The sequence below is a fragment of the Elephas maximus genome, chromosome 3, assembly GCF_024166365.1.
Source record: "Elephas maximus indicus isolate mEleMax1 chromosome 3, mEleMax1 primary haplotype, whole genome shotgun sequence".
Classification (NCBI taxonomy): domain Eukaryota; kingdom Metazoa; phylum Chordata; class Mammalia; order Proboscidea; family Elephantidae; genus Elephas; species Elephas maximus.
In genome coordinates this window covers 150476472-150500571 of record NC_064821.1, presented here as the reverse complement: position 1 = coordinate 150500571, position 24100 = coordinate 150476472, and the positions used below count along the sequence as shown (strand labels likewise).

The window sequence follows — 24100 nt, the reverse complement described above, 5'->3', positions numbered from 1 at the left end:
AAACAAGCCTATTAAATAAGGTTATTCTTACTGATTTTTACATTCTTTATTGTTTAATCCAGTGCCTGGCCATAATACCCACTTAACAAATGGTAATTATTATCACTCTCGTCTCATCTGTATTTGCCATTAAATAGTCAAAATCAAGAGGTTAATCATTCTCCAAGTCAATGCTTTTCTTGTTGAGACTAGTCAATTTCCAGAACTGGTCCAACAAATAAGTTTTATGTAGCTCATTAAAGGATAAGGGCAGAGTAAATTAAAACAAAATGCAGCAATTTAAGCTCCTAGATTTGTTAAATTTCATTTTGAAGACTAAAAGATTTTGGGGTGGGGGAGATACTCTTACTTAAGCAGTATTGTTCCAACCAAGTCATTTGCTTCTTCTTACCTCCAGGAAGCACAGTGTATTTCCAAGTTAACATGAGAATCAGGCCAACAAAATGTTACATATTAAAATATCTGTAAAAGGCAAAATCCAATACTTCCCAAGCAACCCATGCTGGAAGTGTTACCTCTATCTAGAAGGTCTACTTGTTATGTAATAAAGAGCAAAAAGGCTTCTTGAAATTCTTATTTAGGAACAAGAACGTAAATATATACTATGCATGTAACAAAATTAAGTGGGATTAAACATTAGCATATTTGTTCTCTACCCACCTCAACACTGAGGGTTAGATATCTTCATCACCAACATTAGAATGGCTAGTCACAGCCTAGTAAAATATAGCATAGGCGAAGATACTATGCCTATAAGCATCTATACTAAAAAAAAAAAACCCGACCAAACCCATTGCCGTCAAGTCGATTCCGACTCATAGCAAACCTCTAGGACAGGGTAGAACTGCCCCATAGGGTTTCCAATGAGTGGCTGGTGGATTCAAACTGCTGACCTTTTGGTTAACAGCCCTAGCTCTTAACCACTGTACCACCAGGGCTCCAAGTATCTATATCGTAGTCAAATACTTTCTCTCCCTAAAGAACATGAATACTCAAGTCTTGCATAAACATCACATGGTCTAAATTCTTCTAAACTGAAGAAAATGAGGAAAAACAGATCCAAAAGAATATAGTGAACATGTAGTTTATGTTATGCAACTTACCTGCAGTGACTACACAGGAACTCATCAGGGCAAACAAGGCGATCACATAACGAGAAGTCATTTTTAATTCTCCAACAATGTGTCTCATCCAGTAACCTCAGCCTGTAGTTCTCCAGATCACAGACAATCTTTGCAAATCAGAAGTAGCTTTAAAATCCCCTCTTTCCAATTTTAAATCACCTGTAAAAAAAAAAAACACACAAACAAATTTCAATAAGAAAAATTTAATATAAAAACTTCTTTTCATAAACAAACACACATTAAAGCTAGATGGATAATTTCTGGAAAGTGTAAGATAAGAAATTTATCTTAAAAGATGCCAAGACAACCACAACCACCACAGCCTCCACCAGACTGAGTCCAGTATAACTAGATGGTGCCTGGCTACCACCGACTGCTCTGACAGAGATCACAATAAAGGGTCCCGGACAGAGCTGAAGAAAAATGTAGAACAAAATTCTAACTCATAAAAAAAGACCAGACTTACTGGCCTGACAGGAACTGGAGAAACCTCGAGAGTATAGCCCCTAGACACCCTTTTAGCTTAGTCATGAAGTCACTACTGAGGCTCACCCTTTGGCCAAAGATTGGACAAGCCCGTAAAACAAAACAAGACTAAAGGACACACCAGCCCAGGGGCAAGGACTAGAAGGCAAGAGGGGACAGGAAAGCTGTTGATAGGGAGCCCAAGGTCGAGAAGGGAGAGTGCTGACATGTCATGGGGTTGGTAACCGATGTCACAAAACAATATGTGTACTAATTGTTTAATGAGAAGCTAGTTTGTTCTGTAAACCTTCATCTAAAGTACAAAAAAAAAAATGCCAAGATAGCACTAACGCAAACGGAAGTGGGGAGTAGGGAGGGTTGTGATTACAGTACCTAATAAAGATTTTTATGGCAAGTACTCTGCAAATGACATGCTTCTTTTTGACATTTTACATCTTTTTGGTTTTATGTAAAAATTTTAGGAATATAGAAGAAAAGCAAGCTACACCTGTAATATAATATCACCATTTATTTCGTGGCATTAAAGTAATCGATGATACTTGATACATGCATTCCCTAGTGTCAGCAAGAAAACACAATCAACTGTGATCAAAGACTCAATCTAATGTTACAATAACAAGGTTATCACAGAAGATCAATTAAAATACACTCAGAATTATTCTGAAAAATGAAAAAGGAACGATTCTTATTTCAACTGCTTGCCAATGTTTCAACAGGAGAAAAGTCTTCCCTGCCTCTCAACCCTATCTGAGACAGTCTGGTTACTAGACTGGAGGATCTAAAAGGTAACCTTGAATGAAGAAATCCATGGTGGTTAGCTTTAGTAGCCCTTCCATGACCCTAAAGTTTACCTCATTCAGATATTCCACAGAATATTTTCCAGCCTTATATCCCTGGAGCTGGTACAACCCACAGAAGTTGTTCAATTCAACAAACATTTACCGAGTACCTACTATGTTCCAGGCAGAGTCCCTGGGTGGTACAAAGAGTTAACACTTGGCTACTCATTGAAACATTGACAGTTTGAGTCCACCCAGTGGCACCTAAGGAAGAAAGGCCTGGCTATCTACTTCCGGCAAATCAGCTATTGAAAAAAGTTCTACTCTGACACATATAGGGTGGCCACGTGTTAGCATCAATTTGATGATAACTGGTTTGGTTTATGTCCCAGGTACCATGCAAGGAGCTAGTACTTCAAAGACAATAAGACATGGTTCCTTCTTGTCAGAAATAAAAGTTATCCAATAACTGGATAAAAGCTCAAAGACCATGCCTGATCAAAGCCCTGGGCAAGGTAGGATCATGGTGTCACCAGGAACCCTCTCATATAGCTGGGGGTTGCAGCCTTGTTACCTTCGCCCAGGAAATAACATCCAGAGAAACAACTTGCTACCTTCAGAGAAAAAGCAAGTTTGTGTGCTTGCAGATACAGTTTAAAAAATTGAAAAACAATGGCAAAACGAGTTTCTAATTACATTGTCTTAGCACGTTACATCAAGTGTTCTGAGAAAAGATATTCAAAATGGCTCTTTGCACTAGTAACACTAGTTGCCTCTGAAAAGGAAAGAAATAGGGTAACTGAGGGGTTGGGGTGGGAGGGAGCAGGAACCTTTTCATTAAATTCTCTTTTGGGATTTGTACCATGTACAAGTATTGCCTATTCAAAGTAATAACAACAAGGTTTTAACTTAAAAAAGAATCTCTTAGATGTACCTGAAGACTGAATTATTATATATGCAGGAGGCACTACGGTAAAATCTTGGAATACGATAGTGGTTAAAAGGCTAGTATGAACAGGATATATAGGTTATGTTGTTGTTAGTTGCCACCAAATAGGTTCCTACTCATGGTGACCTTATGTATAACAACAGAATATAGGTTGTAGGATAGTGGTTAAAAGCCTGCCTAGGTGTAAATCCGCTCTGCCACCCACCAAGTGGATAGCATTGGGCAGGTCATTCTTCATGTATGAATCTATCCAATAGGCTGTTAAGAGGGTTAAAACAGTTACTATATATAAAGTGCTGTGAACAGCGCCTAGAACACATAATAAGCAATCAAAGGTCCCCAGGTGGCACAAACAGGTGTGCACTAGACTGTTTACCTAAACGTTCACAGTTTGAACCCTCCCAGCAGTACCACGGAAGAAAAGCCCTGACAATCTGCTTCTGTTAAGAAGATTACAGCCAAGAAAACCCTATGAAGCAGTTCTAATCTGTAACACATGGGATCACCATGCACTGGAACTGACAACTATCAACAACACAACATTATTATCACTACTTGCCCATTTCATTTGATGTATTTATATGGACAAGGAGCCCTGTGCAGTGTTAAGCTCTTGGGTCCCTAACGAAAAGGTCAAAGTTTGAACCCACCAGCAGCTCCATGGAAGAAGGCTAGGGCAGTCTGCTTCCATAAAGACTTATAGCCTTGGAAACCCTACAGGGCAGCTTTGCTCTGTCCTATAGGGTCACTATGAGTCGAAATCGACTGGACAGTAATGGGTATTTATATGGATAAAGTAGAGAAATTAGGGTGTGGTTATTTATTAGGTGTGGTAATTCTAAACTACCTGTAAAGTTCTGTCTCAGAATCAGTCCAATCTTTTGTTTACTGCGAAATAAACATTGTTATTGTTGTTAGCTGCTGTCGAGTCCATTCTGACTCACGATGACCCCACAACAGACAAAAGAGGAGATAAGCTGAAGAATGGAATCATTGAAGAACAAAACTGCCAGTCAAGCTGAAGCACAAGTCACTGGAGGCACAATGGTTTTGCCTCAAAAACTGACTGAATTATAATTTTGGAAGCCATGAAATTGAATTCAACCAACCCTTGAAGTTCAGCATTTCTGTCACCATAAAACTATATCTCCTCAGGTGAAATGAAAACCTTCTCTGTTCACTGAAAAAGTCAACAAGAGCAAAGAGAACATGTCCTTACTTTTTCCTTTCAAAAACTTAGAGTTCCTGAATGGACTGATACTAAAAGAATATGCTACTTCAGCAAACACTGAAGGCAATTTTTATAAAGCTAAGTCCTAGAAGGAGATCTCAGAAGAAGATGGCCTCCCAGAGGATTTTTATACGGCACATGAATTATAACTGGCATGAGGCGTGTGGGAATATTTAATGGGCTTGTGGTACCCCCTACCCACAGCTGCAGAGGGTCTGTGGGGCTGTGCCGCTTTAGTCCAGGGGCTTAAATCAGGTTTGAAAGAACCTTGTGGAAAAGAAAGGCAAACGGTTCTATTAAAAAAATAGACTGCAAATTGCTGACAAGAATATTGGGCAATTATTAAAATGCAGCAATTACAGATACAATACAGCCAAGTTAAACACCTTGATGCCCAAAAGCAAACCACAGCAAGTTTACACCGGATCTTAAAACATCTCTGAGGAAGTCCAAGACAAGTTGAAACTACACACTGCTGTTTCTAACAAAGAGGGAGCTTTTCTTCTTTTAGCTTAAAAGTTCCTCCACAGTGTAATTTGTTGAAAAAGAAAATAAACTGTGGAGGGTTTTCATCTAATCTCCCCAGTGGTGTGGTGACAGGATCATAAGGTGGAGGAGAGTAAGAATGGAAGCATGTCGCTGGGACACTCATTCACATAAATTCCAATTTTGGCCAAACCTTGCACACATCAGTGCCTCATCAGATGATTTAGGGGCTGGTTCCCTGACTAGAAGAATCCTGGTTGATAAAAGCCTTCCAAAAACTTATAGTTTTGAAATAAAACTAATGAAATACAATCTTATCTTTCTTCTCTAAGGTTGTACCACACTTTGCAAAGACAGGGTACTCCCAATCCTGGATTTTTTACCTCAGTGGGTCTCTCTGGACTTTATGAACTAAACACTTCCTTTAGGAATACAAAGAAGATATTCTGAGATGGTGAAAAAAGAATAATTTGGGGTCTACTGTGTAATGTGAGACACTGGTGGTTCAGTGGTAGAATCCTCACTTTCCATGTGGGAGACCCAGTTTCAATTCCTGGCCACTGCACAAAATGGACAGCCACTACCATCCGTCAGAGGAGGCCTGCATGTTGTTATGATGCTGAACAACTGCCAGACTAAGACAAACTAGGAAGAAAGGCTTGGCGATCTACTTGGGAAAATTAGCCAAGGAAAACCCTAAGGATCACAACTTTCCAATCCACAACTGATCATGGGGATGATTCAGGCCTGGGCAGCATTTTGTTCTGTTGTATGTAGAGTCTCTGTGAGTCAAGGACCGACTCCACGGCAGTTAACAGCTGTGTGATACTGATTTTGCCCACATTTGAAAGTAATGTGCTCCATTCACATTCAAAGAATATCAGCACTTTTAGTATTCAGAAATCAACAGGAGAAGATTCTGAAAGATTAACAGGTTTAAAAAAAAAAAAAATTCAGATGAATGTACTACTGATTCTTCCAATTTCAGAGTTGCCCTGTTTCTACACTACTGAGGCCATTAAACTGAGTGTGCTGCCCCACAAGCTTCCTCTGTGATCCAACAAAGTCTACCAATAAAGACCAGGATTAGCCGAAAAAAGCCTACCCAAGCGAGTCCTTAAAACCATCATGGGTTAAACCAATGTTCATGTTTAAAAGACTGCGTAGCAATATTCCCAGGGTTGACAGTGTTTTCTAAAAGAGTAAATCTTGCTCTATGTTAGAGGAAAATTGTTTCAAAATGGATGTGTAGCAGTAGACTATGAACCAGTAAGAAAAAAAAAAAGACTACCTTTACATGGCTAACACACCTAGCCATACACATGAGAATTATTCAGTATCAGAGCTAAATCTCAATTAACTTATAGTCAATCAGTTTCTCAATAAAATGAGTTAACACTCCAAAGGCGTAGGAATGGCTTTTCAAGTTGAAAGAGATCAACATAATTTTATTGATGAAGAGGAACCCAAGGCCCCAAGACCAACGCTTGCCCAAAGTAATATGGCGTACTCAGTGCTAGACACCGGGTCTACTTCTGCGGCCACTACTCTGCCTCCCAGCTCCAGGTCTGTCATCACAAATTGGGGGGGTTCTTCTGTCCCTCAACACTCAACCTCTCAAAACACAACTTTTTTTCCAAAAGCAAGGAGCCCGCCATGACTACCACTGGACAGTGGTACTTCCAAGTTGACATACGCACCCGGCACAAATCATTACTGATCACAAACTGTGAGTTGACTTCAGGTCCGTGGGTGGCAGCTATAGTAAGTGAACAATCCTTGGTAGTGCTATATGACTCAAAGCTCTTTGAAAATGCAAAGGGCAAAATGAAGCACCAACCTGTGCATCATCAGATCCTAACACTGATATTGTGCAGCCTCCAAATAGAGGGGGAAAAAATTAGGAAAATATTTGCTAAATTTGAAGATGTTAAAGACTGACATAATATTGAACAGAATGAAAAATAACCATTCCCTAAACGCAAATAGTAAATAATACCCAGGTTTCTGTACCTTAGCCATGAAATGGTTTTCTAACAGATCATTAAAATGTCCCTAGCTGCCATTTAAGTGAACTTTTTGGAAAAAGTATACACTGTTAAGTCTGCAAATGGTTAAATAAAAAGCAGGAGGAGAAATTGGTCTGATGGCTATTCAACATGTTGTTCACGGGATTTAGAAAAGAGACAGGCTAGATGACATGAATATCTAACTTGGCAGCCTGTAAAAAGGGGTGTACAGGATGTAGAACAGATACTGTTGTTTGTCTGATGACATTTGGATGCCCTTTAAGACCTGTACACATAGAAACCCACAACAGCAACCTTCAGGTTTCTCTACTACATAGAAAGACTGGATAACTCCAAATACCCATATTCAGCCAGACTCGGCAAGGAGGGGAAAAGTCCTGAATTTGGAGAAGAAATCTTTGGAATCACATCCAAACACTACCCATATTCAACAAATATTTACTGAGGACCTAATACGTCCCAGGTACTGTACGAGAGGCCAAGGATATAAAAATAGCAGTGAAAAAAGGAGCCCAAAATCCTGCTCTCATGGAGCTTACATTCTAGAAGTAGCAACGTTTACTATTTTAGGCAAGACACTTAATTTCCTGATCTTCATTTCTTCTTTCAACAAATCTTCATGTGCTAGGCACTGGGGGTATAGAGGCAAAGCAAAGAGACATGTTCTTTGCCCCTGTGTGCTTAGAGTCTAGTGGGAGAAACTAGCAATCGAATAAGCACAAACATGTAATTACACCCTATGAAATGAACTCTAAAGAAAAAGGATAAATGCTCCACAACCTGAAGGAGGAGTAGAGGTTTAACGGGTCAGGTGAGGTATGGCATTACAGGTAGAGGGACCACTGTAGGTTCCTGGCACTGGCGGGAGGAATAAGGCTCAAAAAGGGATTTAAGCGTGATCAGATTGGGCTTTTAAAGATTTCCTTGGATACTGCATGGAAGGAAGGCCAGAGTGGACAGAAGAAGATCAGTTAAGACTCTTAAAGCAGGTCAGACAAGCATGGAGGTTTAGACCAGAGTGAAGCCTCTGTTTCTTCATTTGTAAGAAGGTGATAACAAACCAACCTTACCTACATCATAGGGTTGTTTCAGGAATCAAATGGGGATGTACCTGTACAGTACAAAAGGTATCATTATTTATCATTAGCAGGCTGTCTCTAGCAAAGAGAACTGTTATTCTGAGACCTAAGGTTAATTGAAGTCCCAACATGCTATGGCTGCTAGTAGCAGAAAAAGAAAGGAGGAAGATTCCTCATGAACCATATGAACTTGTAGGTGGCAACTCCACAGAAGACTCAGTGGGAAGTAATACTAGTAAATACTACTATATACACAATCCTGCAGTAACAGAAATAACAAACAATAATTTGCACGTAGATACACAAGTAGATGTGTAAGCTGAACAGGTGTGGTATGGTGTACAGGAATACACCCATGAGCATATATAGATTTGGCAGAGGATATTTCTACATATGCATTTGTATGTGTTGCAAGTATACCAATGTATATAGTAGCGCACGCATGGGGCCCGGTTATGAAAACTTCTTAGCCATAACCAGACATCTCGAGGGACTAAGTCACTGGGCTTGAGGGCTCAGAACCATAGATTTGGGGGACATCTAGGTCAACTGGCATAACATAGTCTATAAAACAATGTTCTATATCCTACTTTTGTGAGCAACAACTGGGGTCGTATAAGCTTGTGAGTGGCCATCTAAGATATAACTATTGGTCTCTTCCCATCCAGAGCAAAGAAGAATAAAAAAAAATCAAAGTCTCAAGGAAATAATTAGTCCAAAGGACCAATGGACCACATGAATCACAGCCTCCACTAGCCTGAGACCAGAAGAGCTAGATGGTGCCCAGCTACCACTACTGACTCTCTGAGTGGGATCACATAGAAGGTATTGTAGAGAGTGGAAGAAAAATGTAGAACAAAATTCAAATTCGTAAAAAAGACTAGACTTACTGGTCTGATAGAGACTGGTGGAACTCCTGAGACTAAGGCCCTCAGACAGCCTTCAAACCTGGAACTGAACCCACTCCCAGAGATCACCTTTCAGCCAAACAATAGACAGGCCTATAACGTGAACGATCTAACACCCATGAAGAATGTGTTCCTCAGAACTATCAACCAAATGAGACCAAAAGGGCAGCATATGCCCCAAAACAGAGTTCAGAAGGCAGGAAGGAGCAGGAAAGATGGGTGAATGGAAACCAGGAACTGAGGAAGGAAGTGGGTGAAGTGTTATCACACTGAGGGGACTTTAACTAATGTCACGAAACAAAATGTGTAAAAATTGTTGAATGGGAAACAAATTTGCTGTGTAAACGTTAACCCAAACCACAATAAAATGTTCAAAAAAACCAAAAGAATTAAAATCCTTCAATGGTTGCTCACTACTATTAGGATAAAGACCAAAGCCCTTCACATGGCTGCTGAATGTGATCTACTTAGTCCAAACCCATCCTCTCCACACTCCAGCCACACTAGCCTTAATTCAGTCCCACAAAAGGGCCAATCCCTCACCTTTCAGAAGGGATATTCACTCTGTTGGAACTCATCTTCCCTCCATGGTCCTTCTAACATGACTACTTTCTAACATCTTCAGTTCTCAACATATGCCTTACTTCTTCAGGAAGGCCTCTTCTGACTCCCTTAGATGAAATTATACTTGAACACCTGGAATTACAGTAAAATTCAACCCTGCAGGTAAATCTTAATTATTTTCTTCCAAGTATAGCTTTCTCACTCATCTGTTCACTCCAGGAAGAAGAATCACAGTCTACCTAGCTCACTACATGGCATACAGTAGGCATCAATGACGGGACCATAATGCATAGCAAGTATAATTACTATTCTACACATTACAATTAAAAAGTAGTAAGGAAAGGTGGCAAATTATCAGAACATTTCTCAAAAACAAATAACAAACCAACAAATAAGAGTTGTGTATAAAAAAGAAGTATACCTCAGGGGGCCCTGGTGGCACAGTGGTTAAGAGCTTGGCTGCTAACCAAAAGGTCGGCAGTTCGAATCCATATGCCACTCATTGGAAACTTTATGAGGCAGTTCTACTCTGTCCCACACAGGGTAGCTATGAGTTGGAATCAACTTGATGGCAACGGATTTGTTTTGTTTTGTTTTGTCTTTATACCTCAGGCAGCCTCAAAGGAGCAGGAGGCAGGAGCACCTCCAGCAACTGAGCATTCCACAAGCTCAGACAAGTCGCTTCATCTTTCTGGGTCTTAACTTATCTCTGATATGAAGAGATTAAACAACAAAGTCTTTTATTCTATACCTTACTTATAACTGTCATTATACGGACTAACAACTAATCCTGAATCCCTCCTATAAAATGAGACTTCGGACACACTTGTGGAAACTTAAAATGCAAGATCATGTAACAGCCTGCAGAAATGACGTAACAAAAATGGAAAGTATTATCCAAGAAAATCATTCAACTTGACCACATAAGTGTAAATAAAAAACTACTACTACATTAGCTATTTTTAACATATAACTATGTAAACAAAAAATATTTAATACATTATCTTCCCAGCAATGTAAGAACACACAAAACCTAAATTTTGTCAGATCTGCCCATTTTATCAAAACCTCCCATTTTTATTCTACTCCCCAAAATCCATGAACTCTGCCCATTCCCCTTCACCTCATTCCAAAAACCACTTCTGATTAATTCTATCCCACTGTGAATACTGTTTCCTTAACATTTTTTGTATAACTTGTACCATGTTATCTCCTACTCAGAACCAACTCGGAACGCTTGAAATAGATAACATCTACTCTCCAGCTCTTTAATTTTACAGATTAGCAAACCAAGAATTAGAATGGCTCAATGACTGGCTCACTGTTACACAGCTAGTTACTAGCGAAGCCAAGACTTGTCCACATGTTGCTTTGTAATTATTCTGCAGTTGTTCACATGTCTATACCACATTTGCCTTCCTATAGGAGGTCATCGCTCTGATTTCTTCTTCTGATCTCACAAAACATCTCAAAGGGACCATCCATTGAGCATGTACTATGTGCTCTAGTTTCTCATTTAATCCTTTCAGCATCAAAGGAGATAAATATCCTTTACTACATTTTATAGTAAGAAAAGTGAGACTTCAAGATGCTAAGCAACTCAAGATCACCAGCCAACAAGCAGTGATACTAGAATTTGGACCCAGGTCTGTCTGAGTCCACAGCCCATGCTTTTATCTGCTTCACACAGGATTTCCTCAAGAAACAGCTTCAAAGGAAGGAAGAAGGAAGGAAGGAAGCGGAGGGCAGGTGACCAAAAAGGTAGGTGTTGTGTCCAATTACTGTACCACCATGGACACCAACCAGGCCCTACATGGAGAGTTGCCTTCTGATGATGAGCAATCTGATTAGATCTGACACAACTGACAAGCTATTTTTTTTTTTTAAAATCAGGGTGGCAAAGCTCAGTTAGCAGTCTATTCTACTTCATTCATTTACCCATCATTTACTGTTGTTGTTAGTTGCTACTGAGCTGGCAACCTCATACACAATGGAACGAAACCATGGGTGGTTACCGATCAGACCATTGTTATCTCTAGGATTTTTATTAGCTTATTTTTTTGAGATCTGGCAATCAAACCCAGGTCTCCCGCATGGAATGTGGGAATTCTACCACTGAACCAATAATGCAATACACGAAAACTTATTAGCACCTACTTTTTTATAGTGCTATGAGCCAGAACTTGACAGCACCTACATATGCCAGTCGCTATTCAAGGCCGTTGTTCAAGGAGTTTACCTTCTAAAGGAGGAGACAATATATAATGTATTGAGTGGTGGTTAAGTCCTATGAAAGAAATATAAAACATGTAAAGAAGACAGAGTGAGTAGAGGAGGGATGCAATTTTAGATAAGGTGATCAGCAAAGGCCTCTCAGGTGACACTTTTAGCATAGAAATGTGACACAGAGCCATGTCAACATCTCTGAGCACCCCAGGCTGTGGGGATAGCAAGTGCAAAGGTCCTGAGGAAGAAGCAGACTACAGTACACTGTAGTGGGACGTGTGGGACCCCCACAGCCTACCAGGGTTCAAATCCTCCCTCCCTACCTCCCTAATTGTGGGCAAGTTACTTACCTTCTCCATGCTTCATCTGTAAAGTAGATATAATAATTCTATCTCCCTGAGAAGTAAATGAGTTAATATGTAAAGCATTTAATGCCTTAGCACTCAGAAAACAGTAGCTATAATTATTTTTAACTGGGTCATTGATAACTTAGCTCCATTCAAGACATTTTATTTTCACCTTGATAGTTTTGAATCCCAGGGTTAAATTATGTTGCTGGCTTTCTACACGGCCAATAACTTCCTCCTCTATCTTACATTTTTATGCTACAGTCAGAGTTCTAGTCTAACAAGTCTGGAACAAGAGTTTTTAAAAATCAAATCTCCTTCTCCCAGGCAGACCTTTTTAATGCTTTAAGTGGACCTCAGAAAAGTGCATACATTTAACTGGAGCAATAAGAAACCCACAAAACCTTGCTTTTTCTCATTCATTTATTCATTCAAAAAATATTTGACGATTGCCTGCTCTATGCCAGGATTGCTCCAGGTGTGCGGATTCAACAGGGAACAAAACATATAAAATCCCTGCCCTCATTGAGCTTACATTCTAGTGGGGGTAGACAGACTATAAACAAGATGTTGTTGCTGTGGTTGCTGGATGCCATCGAGTCAATTCCAACACATAGGACCCCATGTGACAGGGCAGAATTGCCCCATAAGGTTTTTGGGACTGTAATCTTTATGGAAGCATATAGCCAGGTTTTTCTCCCATGGAGCCACTAGGCAGGTTTGAACCACCAACTTTTTGGTTAGCAGCTGAGCGCTTAACCATTATACCACCAGGCTCCCTAGAAACAAGATACACCTACTCTTCAGTTACAAATATAGTTAGGTTACAAAGACGAGGTCGTTATGTAAAAACCAGCATTAAGCAAAAAATGGGGGCTGACCACGTCAGATCACAAAATGGAGGATGACTACATCATTACATAACTGCCATATTACATCATTACATAGTTGCCAAATTACATCATTACATAACTGCCAAACCCCTGAGAATCATGGCTCAGCCAAGGTGACATAACCATCACAGACAGGGTTATTCTCACTGCATACATCAGTGTTTGTTACTGCCTGATGTACACTGTTAATGCACAAGACAGTTGGATACTAGATGTTTTACTATTATCATAAATGTGAAATGCCAGATAACAAGATAGTCGATAAGTGAGGAGTAGGTATATATCATTGTATATTAAATAAAAATAAATGCTGGGAAGGAAAATAAAAAAGAGAAAGGGGATAGGAAGTATGTAAGGTTTTTTTTTGGTTTGTTTCTTTGAGGACCTAAAGGAACGCAATAGATATTTGGGAGAAGAACACTCTAACAAAGGAAACAGCACATGCAAAGGCCCTGAGATGGAGCATGTCTGGCAGGCTCAAAGAACGGTAAGGAAGCCAAGTGGCTTGAGCAGAGTGAGTGAGCCTGTGGTGAAGTCCAAGTGGTACAAAGAAGTAATGGGCATGGGAGTGGGGCTGGTTGTACAGGGCCTTATAGATCATTGTAAGCATGTTAGCTTTTACTGTGAGAAAGATTGGTGCAATAGAGGGTCTTAAGGAGTAGAACACCAGGTTTAACAGGATCACTCTGGCTACTGGGTGGAGAATAGACAGCAGAGTGAGGAAGGAGGGAAACACTACTACTAATCAGCTATGTGATCTTGGGCAGGCCACCTAACCTCTGTGGACCTGGTAGTCCTCATCTTTAAAGGGACTTGGACAGGCTTATTTCTAAGCCCCACTCTAACCCTAAACTCTATGATTCTGAGTTGATTTGCTGTGTCATTTCTATCATTATAGTTTGAATTGGCTATAAGTCTGATCTTTCCCCAAAGCTTTAACTGAAGTAGAACTGAGTTTGAAGAATTCAATTCAACAACATATATGCAAGGCCCATGCTACACACCCAGGATACCACAATGGTTAAGACCCAGTCCGACTCTAGGGAAGTGCACAATCTAGCAGAGGAAAAAAACAAGTTCTCATGGGGCAGCATGAGAAGCACTGTAAGAGAAATAAAGGAGGGAGCAGCCAGCTCCCAGGAGGAGGCATGTGAAGCTTTACCAGAGGATCTGACAAGAGTAAGCAGGGGACCACCACACAGAAAGCTAGAAGCATGCTAGGAGGGACAAGTATTAAAAAAAAAAAAAAAAAAACAGGCTTGAGAACAGACAGTATGCTTCGGAAACCAGAAGAAGTCTGGTATGAGCATAGAACGGTTCATGGAGGAAGCAGAAAGAGAAATGGCTTAAAAAGTAGGTTGAGGCCAAATTCTTCATAACTGTACATTCCACGCTAAGGACACTGGAACTGCAGAGAAATTTAAGATGCAAGAAACAGAAAAAACAGACCTGTGCTTTAGAAGGTACCAATGATAATAGATGAATAATTGGAGGATAGAGATACTGAAGCCAGGAAAACAAAAGTAGATTATTGCAATAGTCCAGGTGAGACTTATTTAGGAATGGAGAAGAAAACGCCAATTGAACAGATTTACCAAAAGGTAAAACACCTGCAGAATTGGTATCACTCATCTCTGGGAAGGAAGTTCAGTGTGATTGAGGCGCCTACCTTAGTACTTATACTGGCATGGGAAATAAAAGAGGTGGGACTCACCCCAGAGAAATAGCATGTTGGGTTTCAAACTTAACTTTAATCGAAAGACCTACAGAGCAACCAGGTGGCACTATCCAATTGGCTGCTAGAAATAGGGGTATGAAATATAAAATCAAGAGTTACTGACATAGACGTGGCCATTGAGGCATGAAAATATGAGCAACTGAATGCAGACTGAGAAGAGAAAGGGAAAATGGAACCTTGGAGAATACTAACACCCACGGATCAAGCACTGAAAAGGAAGACAGAAGAGAAATCAGAAACATAAGAGGAAAAACAGGAGAAGTAACCCCAAGGAAACCCAGTGGGGGAAAAAAACATGAGGAAAAGAGCAAATGGGCAAAGTAGCAAAGGCATGGAGGAAAGGACAATTAAGATGCTGACTGAAAACAAGCAAAGAATTGTGTACTTTGCACCTTTTCACTAGCCGCATCATGGTGTGGTGGGCGTGGGAGCCTGCCTGAGCAGGCTGAGGAGTAAATGGGAGGTGAGAAGAAAAGAGCCAATAACAAAAACACCTCCAGCTTTGACAAGACGATGTTGTTATCAAAGATTCTGCACCATCAGGAAAGTTTTATTCAACACTCTGTGGAGAAGCGAGGTGTGAGAAACCGGAACTCAGATCTGCTGGTGGTGATCTTCTGGTGGTGGAAAGGAGATTTCTTAGTTAACACCTGGGTCTCATGGGACCACTAATCCTGAAACTAGCAGCAGGCATTCAGAAAGGCTAGTTGCTTCTGACAAGTGCTGAGGACAATATCTCCACCCACACATCGTCCAACTTCCAGTCAGACTTCTCACCTCCATGCTCTTCTCACACAAGCATTCCTAGTTTTCCTCCCCCAGCAGAATAACACTGAGGTGCTAGCTAAGCAATTCGAACCGCATTTCAGTTCAAAGCATGGTAAAAAGTGTAACAAAAAACCATAGCACCAACTACCAAGGAGGATGCTGTAAGCCCATAACCTGGCACCAGTCAGACAGAAGGCTTTACCAGAAACATAAACTGGGTCCCAAAACACTGGGACCAAGTCCCTCAGTGTCAGCAGAAGCTGCATAACTGTTCTTCTATTTGCTCTCTGAGAAACAAAGAGGAGCAGAAGAAAGAGAAAGCCTTTAATCCTAAAATTATTCTTATTTTCCAACTATAGCAAGTTTGCAAAAAATCTGAAAGCCAACAGAAAAACTAGCAGATTTTTTTAAATGTCCTTTCCCCTTTACAAAAAAAGTAACCCAACCCCCAAATAATCATTTTTCTTGGCTTAATTTCACTATTTTTGTGATATATAATTGGAAACAGACTGCTTTTTTCCTGGCTTTAGAGAACACGATCTTCAGGGCTGTAACAATTGCCAACCATAGAACCTCAACCTTACCAGAATTTCTTCTGCAAGCCTCTCACCTACATACCTACTTGAGACATACATTAATTTCAAAGAAAACATTTAAATCCCTTATTATTATGCAAAAATGAATTTTCTCCTAACCAATTACAGACACTCCTTTTCCTCAGCCCCCACCCTTACTCCCCATTTAAAAACTGAATTGGAATCCTGCTTTGTGTTCATCTATCTCCCATTTAAAACATTACCAAAGGCCCCACCCAGCATGCTACCTATAATGGACACTTTCTGGATGCACTTTCAAGAATTTAGTAGAACTGGTTCTACAGGAAACCTCTTTATTAGCCCACACACTGAATGAAATTAAAACTTCGAATATCTTAGAGAGCAACCACTTAAATGATCAAATAAAGATGCCACAAACTGAAAAAGGCATAAATATGGAAAAATGTGAAACATATCAAGTAGATCATCTTTCCCCCAGACTCCCGTATCAAAAATATAATGATCCAGTGACAGTACAGCAACTGTAAAGAATAATGTGTGTGAAGGATTAAAATTAAAAAGATGGGTGAGTCTTCAGAAAACAGGTCATAAGCCTAAGATTTTTTTCATTCAGACGTGTATAAATACACGACCAATAACTGCCTCTCTAAACACACTAAGAAAACTCTCCAGAAAAGCTTTGGCAAAAAGATATGCACCAGCAATAGTAAACATGCCCATTTAGAAGATCAGAAACTTCTCCCACGCACATAGGGAAGACCTTATGCTGCAATGATGCAAAATGTATGTAATGAGTCAATGGTGCTTTCCCCCAAAATTGAATTTAATTTGCCAGCCAACTGTACAAAGTCTAATCTAACAAAATAAGACATTTATTTGTTATGGACACTCAGGAGAGAGTTTTGTGTTTAAGTGTTTTTTTGTTTTAAAGAACAAATCAGAAAAAAAAAAAAGGTAACTCATAACAACACAGTATCACACAAAAGTCCTCAGAGCACTATATAAACACAAGGCTTTAAGGTTGGAACCTAAGTATTTCACCTCAAATAGCCTTCCAAGTGTGAGAAGGGGGGGAAAAAAGCCACATTCTGCTCCAGCAATTATCATAAAAAAAATACAGTTAGTTAATTACGGAAAAATTAGCAAATAGCCACCAATGTATTATTGCATCCAAGGACCAATTTCATACTGTCCAAACATATAAATCACTAAAAATGTTAACAGAATTATACTCCCAAAAGGAAATCATTTCATAAACCAAATGGAATTACGTATTTATCAAGTTTCCATTAATAAAATAGCATAACAGTGAGACTAAAAAAGAAATGCAAAGTTTTGCTAGACCCTCCACATGGCCCATTTGGCGTTCTCATCCATCAACTATGGTCAGTCAGTCATCATGCCCTTAAAACTGAAGACTTCCTCCCAGGGCAACGTGCTCAACAGGAGAGCCTGAGGACTAGTATTACATAAAACTTATTTTTACAAAAACATCACTTTTTCTGGGACTATTCAATTTTCATGTGTTTTCTACAAATGATCCATCTGTAATCTCACGCTAAAACCTGACCTTCAGCTTGCACTAGGGAAACAAATTACATGCTTGGAAGGACAGAAGAGCAGGTGCTTCTTCATCCTACAAACAGCACCCAAACCTGAAACCCTCTTCTCCCAGAGTCAAGTTCCCAAGAGGTAAGGAGAGTATATGCTTCTGTATAACCATCTTAAAGTGAAGACAGCCAACATTTCAGAATTAATTCTAAAGTATTATTGTGGCAACAGTTTAACATTAATTTCTAAAAAGGAACTTTGCCAAACTCTACGTATCACTCAGTGTCCTCTTCCCAGGCTTTAAGACGCTTTCAGCATAAAGGAGTCACCAGCACAAACACCAAACATTAACTTTTTTTCCTATAATTATCTTACACAGGAGATATCATGGCCTGAGGGCATGGTCCGGGGCTCACGTTTCCAACTTCCCAGGACAATCCTGATGATTGTCTTGATCTTTGGCCTATAAAACTGAATAAAAAAATGTAGCAGAAGATCCAAACGAGAGTAGCCTCACACAAACATTTCTATTAGTGTTGCCTGAGGCACTAAATATTGCACACATCTTGGTTTAAAGAGAAAAACCATCACTGCCTCTAAGCTGGGGGGGCAGAATGCTCAGAAATCTGTGGTAAATCTTAAGCAAGGTCTTTTCAGGCAGAGAAAGTAACACTCAATGTCGGTGAACAAACAAATGTGCTATTTCAAAAGATATAAAACAAGAAATCTAGAAATGGACAGAGCCCAGGAAATGGACTCAGATCCTTTTTGTAAGGCCCTTCCAAGTGGTGTTGATTTATTTCAGCTTGACTAGAAACCAAACAAATTAGCAACAGCTTGTGTTTTATAATGCTACAGAGACAACGCTATCATTTCAAGTGTTACTCTGAAGATTTGGAACCAGAAAAATGACTGCCACAGATCTTGATGCAGTAATTTAGTTCCAAAACCACAAACGCCCTCACTGAATTTATGAAAGGCTAATTGAAATTTCACTGCTTTTAAGATCCCTAAAAATATCTAACTGGAGTTATGCAAATTTCAAAGACATTACCATTTTTTAAATTTCAAAAAAAATTTTTTAAGTTTAAAAATACAAAGGAAATGCTCCAGTGGACAGACTGAATCGGCCATAAAAGCAGTTTTAAAATAACTGTTAAGAGTGAAAATATATTAAACAAAAAAAAAAAACTGCTGTCTACTAACAAATCTGGTTTTTTGTTGTTGTTCTTGTTCTTCTTCGTCCAATAGCAATGAAAGAACCAAAACACACACACACACATTTTCAAAATGAGTTATCAAGAATGAGGATAATTCAAAATGACCACAGAGCAGAATCATCCAGGAAAAATATTACAGCAATGTTAATACTTACCAGTTTTCCCGTAAATTCTAACTGCTCCGTCTGTTAAGCTTAAGATGTAAAGTCAGAACTTTCCACAGATTTACGATCCCAGGAAATTGGTCACCCCTTAGGTACTAAAGAAGTCAGCAGTGATCACCTTCTTAGCACTCAAAGGACAATGGAGTTCCCTGGGCTCTTAGGCCCAGAATCTGCCCCCAGAAAAGTAGCCACCTGCCTTTTTACAAGGTACCGTGAAATTTGCATGCAAAAGGAAAGGATGTATTCTTTTGGGTCTCAAAAAGAATGGGACAATAGTTTCCTTCAAGCAACCCAATTTTGTCCATCCATAAAGGCTTTCCATGACAAAGCCCCATAAGGAGTCTTGGCCCCCTACTATCTGATGATTGAAAGAGCACTAATTTGCCAGTTTCTAAAACCAGGAACCATAAGAGTAAAAAAAAAAAAAAAAAGAGTAGGGGGTTGATAAATGTCTGCTCAACGAGTAAGCTAATCAGAGCATGGAAGACTAAATTAAATCCTAAATAAAATGCTACTCTGAAGTGTGAGTGCAATGCTGGGATTTAGAAAGAAGGGACTAAACTTGAAAGTTATTTTTAAATGGGATCCACCTGATCCTAACTTGGTAAATGAAATAAGGTTAAATTAATACTATAGAAAGAGCTACACAAGAAACAAAAAGAGCCCCGGTGGCACAAACAGGTAAGTGCTGGCTGCTAACCAAGATTTAACCAAAAGGTTAAAATCAACTCAACGGCACCTAACAACAACAAGAAACAAGAGAGAAAATTGCAAAGATTGAAAACCTTTTTTTAAAAGGAGTTGATTTGACTATTTTTCCAAGCAGATTAATTAAGTATTGTTTATATTTACAGATATGAGTGCCTATAGACACATCACACCTACACAATATACTTCTGAACTATTACTATATTAAAATACACGCCTTTGAAGAGCACAAATAGAATTAATGACTGTTACTCAGGATGCTGTTGTTACTTGCCGTTGAGTCTGCCCTCAACTCATGGTGACCTCATGCACAAGTGAACAAAACTCTGCCCAGTGCTGGGCTACCCACTGGATCGGTTGCAGATCAGACCATTGTGATCCATAGGGTTTTCACTGGATTTCTTCCTGGTCTGCTGAAACCTGTTCAGCACCATAGCAACATGCAAACTGCGCTGGGGTGGTGGCTGCACTTGAGGTGCACTGGCTAGGAATGGAGCCCAGGTCTCACGCACGGAAGGGGAGAATTCCACCACTGCCCACCCCTTTTACAGGATCACAATCCCTTATTGTCTTGTACTTGGAAGATGTTAATGAAAGACAAGATTGTGAGTATCCCAACCTTCCTGAATGCAAATTCCCTATATCTAGTTTTCTACAAAAGACAAATGAGGAACATTACAAAAAAGGATTCACAATGGATTTCTCTGGACTGTCAGCCTTCCTAGAAAATTTGAAGTATCGTTAAAATGACACAAAATAATTTAAAATATACACCTGTTAAGGAAAACAAACTGCAAAAACCTACATGTGTATATTTAACATCTGTCCAGCCACGAGAGTTCTTGACATATGTCAAATATATACTCCCTCTCCTCAAAGTCATTCTTATTTTAACCAGTTGAAATTAAATCCAGTTCTCCATCGTAAACTCCGAAAGCAACTTGGTTGTTTTGCTAGATAAAGCAGTAACATTTTCCACTTCTGAGATGTATGTTTAATACTCTAAACTGGTTTAGGTGCCTTATAGACATCAATAGTGTATTATGCTCCCCCTATTGGCTAATGTTCAAAATAACAATGAATTCCCCAGGGGTTGCTTTTGAAGTAATGGTGTTCAAAAGCAGGTTGGTGATATTTTAAAACATGAGCTGAATCAACAGTTGTTAAGCAAAGCTGCCATATAACAGTCAGATTCCACCAAAATGGGAAAAATTAAAGTTGACAAAGACAAACCGAAGGGCAAAAATATGCTGAATCCTTGAACCACTAAACAATGCAGAACTAAAGCCAAAAGCAGAAAACACCAAGAAACAGAACAACATCCTTTAACTGACACAATGGCATGAAATTAATTTAATTTTAATAGCCCTTTAGGGGCTAAGAATTATTTCCCAGCCTCCTATGCCAAACTCAAGCTGTTTCCTATGGAAGCCAAATAATGCTGGTCAGCAATGTCTAGAGAATTCATAAAACAAATTAAGAATAAAGATCTAAATTAATTCAGTCAGTTCAATTTATAATTATCTTGAGCCAGTTTCAGAAAACCTATAATTTGATACCCCCATACGTATATCACATAAATTAATCACATATACCCCATTAGTGTTTCAAATGGGAAGCTGAGACAGGGAAGATACATGGGCTCACTGCACACAAATCTAACCACACTCGTTGCTCTCCACTGAGCAACTAAGCTTACTCTCCGACAGAGCTAATAGAAAGTGGTGTATGACCCTGAGCAAGTAATTTAGCCTCTAGTGTCTTATCTGTACAATGGGGCTATGAATAATGTTTTTACCAGAGTTGGTGGGAGGATTAAGTGTGGCTGTATCCATTAGAGCATTTAGCAGAATGTCTGGCACACAGTTTGGATTAAAAAAAAAAAAGTTAGCTATAATTATTACCAGGAGTCTTGGTGGTGCAGTGGTTAAAGCGCTTGGCTGCTAACCAAAAGGCCACTGGTTGGAACCCACCAGCCGCTCCGCGGCAGAAAACCCTATGGGGCTGTTCAACTCTCTGTCCTATAGGGTCACTTTGAGTCAGAATCGACTGGACGGCAACGGGTTTGTTGTTGTTGTTTTTTCTGGGTTTATTATTATTACCCAAAAGAAACAGCTAATTTCACACTAAAGTAGGTGTCTGCAGCCTGAAATATTATTTCAGGAAAATTAAGAGGTCTAGGTAAGTGTTTCTGCTACTTGTATAGACTTTTCCTTCTTTCCTCTCAAACAGTTCACTTGCTTTTCTTGGGAGGGAGATGGAGCTGAGAAAACGCCTGGTTCCCCACCTGAGACTGGCACTCCTACCACCCGCTATTCTCGCTCTTCTCCCGCCAGCGCAGGGCTAGGGGCAAGCAGCGCTAACTCTGGAGCACCGCTTACTCGATGCCAAGCACTGTCCTACCACTCAACACATATTAAATCCTCACACCAACCTGAGAGGCTGGTACTATTACTCCCATTTCACAGCTAAGGAAGTGGAGCGATTATCCTCTCGCAGCTTTTTTGTGGACACCAAATCTATTTAGTTCCACTCTGCCAAGATCATTCAAACCTGACACGCCGGCTCCCCGTACACTAAATGACTTTGGAAAGTGGGGCAAATACCCTAAAAAGAACAAGTCTGCAAGCAGGTTTCCGAGTTTGTTCTAATCAAATAAACATACTAAGAACACTTCAAAATAAACGAGAAGATGTGGTTAATAAATAAACGGGGGGCGCGTTCTCCGCGGGGACTCCAGGGTGCAGCGCTTAGCGCCGCCTGTGGAGCACCCCGAGGGTGCGGCCGGCTGGGAGCGCAGCTCGCGTCCCTGCGCGAGTCCTGGAGCTGCAGCCTCTCCAAGGGCAATTGAATGCAAACCCACAACAAACCTCACCCACCGACGCTGTCACGCGCCGGGAGGGAAGTGGCCGGCGCGCCCCGCCAGGGTCACAAGAAACCGCAGAGAGGAAGAGTGAGCGCGGGCGAGGAAAGGAAGGGAATTCCTCCCCAGCCCAGCGCATCGCCCGAGCGCTGCCCACCTCAGGCCGCTGCTCTCCACGCACCGCCGGCCCAGAGTCCCGGCTCCTCCGAGCGTAAACACCGCCCTCCCAAGCCCCGGGGTCCCGGCACCCGGAGCAACCCCGACCGTGGAACAGGCACGGAAACTCCGCGCAGCACCACTGGGCACCGTGTAGCCTGCAGAGTCCTCGGCCCGGGCGGGTGCTGGGCAAGCGGCGCGGGAAGGGGCGTCCGGGCGTGAGGTTGCAGCGCCGCCGGGCCAGGCCGGCACGTACCTCGGGGGTGGTGTGTCAAACCGAGATCCACCCGCGGCAAGTTGAAGAAAAGCCGAGGAAAGTTTCCCCGCCCAGCGCTCGGCGGCGGCAAGCTCCGGCAGCTGCTGCGCCGCGGCGCAACTACGCCATCCGGACCCGCCACGGGACTTTCACCTCCTGCAGGGAGCTCCGGGGATCGCGCAGGGAAAGTGGCCGGGCACGAGCGCCTCTGACTTCCCTCCCTCACTCACTGGGAGGAGGAAAGCGCCGCTCCGCGTCCCCGAAAGCCTCGATAACCCCCATCGGGCCGCCCAACGCACTCTCTCTCTCTCTCTCTCTCTCTCTCTCTCTCTCTCTCTCACACACACACACACACACACGCGCGGGCGGGGACAGGCAGGACGCCACAGCAATCAGCGCGTGGGGGGGGAAGGCGCTCCTCCTCCGCCGTCCCCACCGGGGGCTCCGGGCGGCGCAGAAACTCCTCCCCTGGCCTCCTTTCTCCTCCCCCTTTTCCTACCCGGCTGATGGATGAACCCCGAGCGCTGCGCAAGCCTGAGTTTCCCTTCGGGCGGTGGCGGGAGGGCGAGGAGGAACGGCGGGCGCAGCCGGGCTGCAGCGCGCCCAGGTTGGGGCGGCGAATGGAGGTCCCAGTTCTCGGGAAAATGCGGGAGGACGCGGGCGCGGTAGTGACTTGCTCCCTCAAACTAGTTCCTGGAAACTTCCCAGGGCTCTCCCGAGGTGTTGGGTTTTTATTTAATTCTTCGGTCTTAGATATAAAAATTCTAAACCTCAATCTGATCACACCCTCTTGTCAGTCTCCAGCACAGCCCCCCTCGAACACAATCTGTCCTTGTTTGTTTTATCCCAACCTCCAATCCCGCTTGTTATCTCAAGATACGCTCTGACGGTGGGGTCAGCCGGTCTTGCCTCATCCTCGGAAAGAGCGGAGAGACCAGCTGTTTCCCCCTGCTCACTAAATAAATTAATACCCGTAAAGGGCTAGATCAGCATGACTTAGTTTTACGCCGAGTTTGC

The 24100-nt window shown here is 41.4% G+C and overlaps 1 protein-coding gene across 2 annotated transcripts in view; it reads right to left on the bottom strand.

Annotated features, from left to right (window-relative positions):
* The window catches only part of TGFBR3 (transforming growth factor beta receptor 3), a 214902-nt gene extending 191488 nt beyond the window's left edge, over window positions 1–23414 (bottom strand). Inside the window, exons 1-2 of one of the 2 annotated variants that reach the window (XM_049879808.1) lie at window positions 23084–23414; window positions 1104–1283 (exon numbers count right to left, since the gene is read on the bottom strand). In XM_049879808.1, the coding sequence (XP_049735765.1) occupies window positions 1104–1191 (88 nt within the window). In that variant the 5' untranslated portion in view covers window positions 1192–1283; window positions 23084–23414. The other variant, XM_049879809.1, reaches the window with a different exon arrangement.
* Window positions 23415–24100: the final 686 nt, after the last annotated feature.